Source organism: Alosa pseudoharengus, unplaced genomic scaffold, assembly GCF_046254945.1.
Source record: "Alosa pseudoharengus isolate Yale_2024_CS ecotype anadromous, Long Island Sound unplaced genomic scaffold, YU_APseudo_1.1 YU_APseudo_1.1_scf_15, whole genome shotgun sequence".
In the NCBI taxonomy this organism is placed as follows: Eukaryota; Metazoa; Chordata; class Actinopteri; order Clupeiformes; family Clupeidae; genus Alosa; species Alosa pseudoharengus.
This window is the reverse complement of record NW_027468620.1, coordinates 32,038,175-32,044,979: the sequence shown is the minus strand read 5'-3', so window position 1 is coordinate 32,044,979 and position 6,805 is coordinate 32,038,175. Positions and strand designations below refer to the sequence as shown.

The 6,805-nt window shown below is 42.7% G+C and overlaps 1 protein-coding gene across 1 annotated transcript; it reads left to right on the top strand.

Moving 5' to 3' along the window:
• The first annotated feature begins 575 nt into the window (after positions 1-575).
• On the top strand, positions 576-4,146 carry six2a (SIX homeobox 2a). The gene is made up of 2 exons (XM_076285141.1): positions 576-1,567; positions 3,340-4,146. The coding sequence occupies exons 1-2, from the start codon at positions 1,008-1,010 to the stop codon at positions 3,644-3,646; spliced, it is 867 nt and encodes a 288-aa protein (XP_076141256.1). The 5' UTR covers positions 576-1,007; the 3' UTR covers positions 3,647-4,146.
• Positions 4,147-6,805: the final 2,659 nt, after the last annotated feature.

Below are 6,805 nucleotides of genomic sequence, written 5' to 3'. Positions count from 1 at the left end.
CATGAAAAAGCGTTAATGCAGTTAACTATCAATAAATTACGCATCCATAAGAGATACTGTAAATTGTATGGTGATGAAATACATTATGGCAATCATATTAGGTCTGCTATGGTAGTAAAATGGCAACAGGGTGGATTATATGCAGATAATTCTGATTGCATGTTACTGAACCCCAGTTATTTATTTAATATGCTAATACACGCGGCACACGACGTGGATTAATAACAAGAAGGAGTATGCATAACCGTGTGAAGAGTGATCGTTTCCTGGTTATGGACATGGATAGTGCGAGGGGCTGTCCAACAAGTGGACTCAGCGTGTGGAGCAGCCGTAGGGGCGCACACAGCACTGCGCTCTGGCGCCACCCTCACCTCTTGTGCGGCATCACTGCTTCGGAGCTCTGCGCTGTTTGGCCACTCCAAGTGCCAATCAAAGAAGCAGGCAAAAAATCCATTATAGACGGAAAAACGGAGCTATATTTCTATCGGTAGGCGGGAGAGAAATGAAGGGAACAATCAGTCAGCCGGGCCAGGGAGCCACCTCAAAGCATATCGGGTTTCTTTGAATGACAGCGTAACCATGGCAAATAATTTGACTAAAACTATTGTCTTATCCTCACCATCCCCGGGTCAGATAACCAACCAATCACAGTTCACATAATCGCTTTTCTTGCCAGCTTAGAATAATATTATTAAAACAAGCGAGCGAGCTTGGACTTCGGGAGAGCGTTATGCTGAAAGGACACAGAAAAGGGGGCGAACGGCTCTTGAAGGAGTAAAACTTTCTCTCGAAACTATTTGATGGATATTCGGTGTTCGCATTTCTAAGCGGGGCAGAAGAGTGCTTTCCCTCTCGCTCGCGTTGGATTGTATCCTCGTCATTTGAAGACGCTTCTGTACTGAAGTTTTTGCCGTTCATGGACTTGGGGTGTTTGCGCTCTACAGCTCCAGCACTAGCACATAAGAAGACCTAGAAGAGGAAAGCTACGCATTTCTCCAGCCGAAATCATGTCAATGCTTCCAACCTTTGGCTTTACGCAAGAGCAAGTGGCGTGCGTTTGCGAGGTTTTGCAACAAGGTGGTAACATCGAGCGGCTCGGGCGCTTTCTTTGGTCCCTCCCGGCATGCGAACACCTTCACAAGAATGAAAGCGTCCTGAAAGCAAAGGCGGTAGTCGCCTTCCACCGGGGAAACTTCAGGGAGCTCTACAAAATACTCGAGAGCCACCAGTTCTCTCCACACAACCACCCAAAGCTGCAGCAGCTGTGGCTCAAGGCGCACTACATCGAAGCGGAGAAGCTCCGTGGCCGCCCTCTTGGGGCGGTGGGAAAGTACCGTGTCCGCAGAAAGTTCCCCCTGCCCCGGTCGATCTGGGACGGCGAGGAGACCAGCTACTGCTTCAAAGAGAAGAGCCGGAGCGTACTTAGGGAGTGGTATACCCACAATCCATACCCTTCCCCGCGGGAGAAGAGAGAGTTGGCCGAGGCTACCGGGCTGACCACCACACAAGTCAGCAACTGGTTCAAAAACAGACGACAAAGAGACCGTGCAGCAGAGGCGAAGGAGAGGTACGAGTGAGTGGATGTTTACTCAAGTACCACATAATACACTAAAACCTCAATAACGTGGAAGCACTCGGATTTCACTGCACTATTTCTAAAACACGAAGTAAATGTTTGGTTGAGCTGTAAGGTTTTTCAGGCTGACCATTTTAAGACATCAGAGACATCAGCTAAAGTCTTCAGTATTAAGATCGTGCGCTCTGGTGGAGGGGTTCCCTCTACCCATTTCGTATCTTTGGAACGGTGTTAATCCCATTTTAAAATTTGAATTAACCTTCACGTTGACATACGAAAATATCTCTCTATGTGTTTATGGATAATATATTTAACTATTTGTGTTGTGTATATTATTTCTTTACAAGGACATAGTTGTTTATGGCACAGCAAACCTAGCCAAAGGCCTATATGCCAAAATGGTTAGTACTGAGACATTTCTTGTACTGGTCTTGTTCAAAGAATTTCACGTCTTTTGGTGTTTTTATATTAAAACAGTATCATAATAAAAAAAACAAAATAGGTCTACACATTTTAGACAACTTAGAATATGTACGGTGTAAGGTGTACGTTCCCCCAATTTTATTTGCACGTTGGCCATGTATTTGTGTTTTGTGGGATTTATGGGGTCTGTGTGAGCATTTAAAGGTTGGCGTTTTGGAGTGAACAGAAAGATCTGTTCTGTCAGGTGTTCGGGGAGACGGTGTCTGGTTTCAGCCGCCGGCGGGTGACTGGAGCTGAAACCGCAGCATAAATCATTGAATCCACTCTTTAAAAGTATGTGTAACTGCGAATTAAAACGTAATTGAGCTTTAATACATGACTTCAGTGAGTACAAAGAACAGCTTTTGGATCATTATGAACCTTTCATCTTGTGTAAACATTGATTCGGCTGTACTGTTAAACTCGCTAGCCGAAAATCCCAGGTCAAATTCTTCAAATAGTTAGCGAAATGCGACCTTATTCTATTGGGCAAGGTCTTACCAATAGCTGGCATTATTATTTGGGAGGCCACTGATATTAAACGGTAAAGTTGGCGTCATGTGTCTGTACACACACACACACACACACACACACACACACACACACAATCACTCACACAATCACTCACACACAACTTAGAGAAGAAAATGCTGCAGACAAATAGTTTTAACAATAACAAAGTTGTCACAAAAACGCAATAAAGCTGACTAATAATACTAAATACTAAATACTAATACTAAATACTAAATAAAATATTATTATTATTATTTTTTAAAATATATTTTTCTTGGCTATTTACATGTTATAACATTATTATTATTATTGGTGTAATTAATAAGGCTATTATTACTAGCTGAAATTGTGGTGATATGATGTCACATTTGTTATTAATGGACCTATTGATGTAGGGTTTGTCTCAACATAGTTCAGTCAACATTTGGCCTATTCAATTAATCAACATTAAGAAAATACACAGCTATTTGGACTCTATTCGCTAAGGAGAAATTGATTAAAAAAAAACAAAAAAAAAGCAGGACCAGCAGTCGAGCACATGCAAAACTAGCCGGTTTAGGACACTGATTCTGTGTAACAGTAGGCTAAAGTTTTAAAGTACAGCACTCATGTGAGCGCGAGGGGGAAAATAGTCTTATGTGTTCACAGACATCATACACTCATGTAGGCATCACCTGTGAGCTTAGCCTACATCTAGCCACAGACTGATTGTAAACAAATTTGACTTGGTAGTGAAAAGCTTGGGCTTGGTCGTGTCCCCGTTAAATCTGCCCCCTTCTTCCTTGCAGGGAGAACAACGAGAACTCAAACACGAACAGCCATAACCCTCTCTCGTCTTCGATGAACGGAAATAAAACGATACTGGGCAGCTCGGACGACGACAAAACGCCTTCGGGGACCCCGGATCACACCTCGTCGAGTCCAGCTTTACTCCTGACGTCGAACTCGGGACTGCAGTCCCTGCACGGCTTGGCCCCGCCGCCCGGCCCAAGTGCTATCCCAGTACCAAGCGCGGATTCCGTACACCATCATCACTCTCTGCACGAGACCATACTGAACCCTATGTCGTCCAACCTGGTCGACCTTGGCTCCTAAACGGACTTTGTTTATTTTGAAGGGACACCATGTGTGCGTATGGACGACTCTCAAAGAACAATAACACGAACGGAAGAAGTAAAACGCAATGAGAGATGACAACACACCAAGGCCGGACACTTTATCACTATGAGCTGATGGAAACGGAGCGGACAGAAAGCTTTTTTGGGGGGAAGTTTATGGTCGACCTGGAGAGAGCACACGTGGTAGGAGACTGAAGCTATTTGCTAGAATGTAACAGCATGGTAAAAAGAAATGCAATACAATAAAATGTCTTAATTCTTGTTATTATCATGGTTATTATTTTAGAGCCGAGCTTTCGAAAGATTCGTGAAATCTATCGGGGTTATGACCCAAGACAATGCACATGTTAGGTTCTCTCCTAAAGGCCATTTTCACTTATGATTTTGTATGGAGTACAGTGTTCTTGAAATGATAAGAGTCCTCTGGTCATACATTGAGAACACAATATCTAATTTTCTCTTGTATTTTACATTGGAGAGCAACTGCATGTAAACCTTGCGATTAATAAATGAATTCGACCCGTCAATAGTTTCATATACCCTTTACAATAAAAACGTATTTAATGAATTGCTTTCGCGGAGAGGGTGTTTATTTGACTTTTGTGCATGTGAAATAGTGCTTGGTAAAGAAACAGTCACAAAGTAACCCCGTTTTGGCCTACCGTTACCACAGACCTGTCACAGCAATTCACCCTCAACATACATAAAGTTTTCTATGAATGTGACTAAAAAGCTCTGTCTTGTTCTCTATATGCCGTAGAGTAGGTTACGATCCTCTTTAGTTTAAAAGGACCTGAATTGTCAGATGTTGGTTGACATGTAGCCCAGCCGGTTCCTTCAACAAGCGGGCACGGTTAGTGCTGTATCCACTGTAACGGCTGCCTAGGCGCGGCGTAGCCTATAGCTCGCGGACTGGAATCTGCAGTGAGATAGAAAGCCTTGACCTATGTCAAAGGAACCCGCAGACGACTTAAAAATATGAGGGACAATCTCTCAATTATCCAGAAAATGTAGAATTCTACAGCGATTTATTACGGTTTTGTTTCCTGCTTCTCTGAATGTGTTTTGCTAATGTAACATAGCCTACAACTATTTCTCGAGTTTCACACATTTAAAAGACTGTCGAGTGACGGGGCATGACAGGCATAACTGTCGGCATTCAGTTTTAAGTATTCGCTAGGCTATTTCTGACCATTAACAGCACGTTTATGAATATATATGCTATTGTAAATCTAAGAATCTGGCGGATTCACTTTACAATTGTGCAAGACCTATCTTTGTATTTAGCCATACGTAGGCCTAGGCAGCATACTAGACTTTATACGCATGCAATTGTTATTTTTGTCAAGAGAAATTCGAACATCTGACTATTATTAATGAGCTATAGATTGGATTAACACTTTGGTCTTAATAAACTGTAATTAGGAAGCATAATGAAAGCATCTCAAATACCCAAACTGCTGTGACGATACTTTACCTGCCCGCGCGCGGTAAATCTGGGGAATAGAAGGTTCGGTGTGTGTGTGTGTGTGTGAGAGAGAGAGAGAGAGAGAGAGAGAGAGAGAGAGAGAGAGAGAGATGGGGGATCTTCTAAACTAGGCCTACTGAAGCGTGTTGAAAGACAGCACTTTGTTTGAACAGCTTCAAATTAACCCTTGTACACTACCACCACCAATCCACACACACATAGAGTTTACCCATAGGCCTGCACACATCGGGTGAACGGAGGCACGCACGGGCGCACAGATACACGCGCGGGTGCGCGCGCTCGAAGATCCTCCACACAGGCTAGCAATTTAACAGCTGTAATTGTGCCTCCGTTTTTTCCACATCCTGTTAATGCCTGTTGCAGTTGACACAATGTCAACACTTTTACATGCTTTTGGACCTATAGATGGTCTTTCTTTCTTTTTTTGGATAAGCAAATACACAGTAGGCCTAGCAGTTGTCTATGCATATGACTATGACTAAAGTCTGGCCTATATATCTAAAGTTAGGCCTATATAACTAGTAATTGATTATCCTAAAATACAGTAACTGTACTGACTGTGTTATACATTTAGGTGCCACCACCTTCAAATGTAATACATGTACAAAGTAGTTTATTCCTATGACAACGCCGACAGTGTTTTAAATGCTGCTGTGGGCGTGACACCAAACACTTGAGTGACAGTGGACGCACTGTAGCCTACTTTTCCTGAACAAAAGTAATTTTATAGTTCCATGGAGCTGTTTCTGGCGCTTGCCTTTCACAATTGAATTGTGCATTGTTGCATTCATTTGCTTAGTTGTAGAAAGTGTGTTTGCGTGTGTGTGTGTGTGTGTGTGTGTGTGTGTGTGTGTGTGTGTGTGTGTGTGTGTGTGTGCGTGTGTGGAGAGAGAGAGAGAGAGAGAGAGAGAGAGAGAAGGAGAGAGAGAGGGTGGGGAGGCTGTTAAAAGTTTTAGGCATGAGACCCGTAGAATCTATCACATTTGCAGGGCTAACAAGGCGCTGTGCGCGTTTTTTAAGGTTGCGCATGTTGATTTAATATAGGAAAGTATGGTTATTAGGAATAGCAGGCAACTTTAAGAAAGAAACACGCCGAACAATTGGACACATTTACACCCAAACTTTCTCCTGCACTTTTCTTCTTGTGTCTAGTACAACGTCTGTGTCTTCCATTTGTTTTCTATTCATCTCAATCTCTTCCTCTATTGTGATTTAAAGGGAAGAGCTGTAATTCAGTGGCTGATGTCAGAAAGTTGATCAATTCCTCACTCACTCTTCAGTCCAAACGGAGCGCCACATTTTGTACAGTCTATAGCCTGGTGTAATTTGAGACTGTTCCTTATTGTGTGCGTGTCATACATGCATAGTGACAAACATATTGGACATTTTGTTAAAGTCATACTTTAACGGATATATTCGTATTGAATTTTAGGTTTGTTGAATGAGTTACTTTTCAGAAATGTTCAGTGTTCAGTGTTTACGGCCTCGGACTATCTAAAACAATGAAAGGTTATAGAATATCATCACGACTGACTCGTGAACTTTTGCGCTGGCAACCAAATTTTTTCAAGTTACCCTGCCAAATCCAGACGAGCTGAATCTCTGTTTTCAAGGGTTTCAGTGTCGGTTGTATCAGCGCGCCAGAGC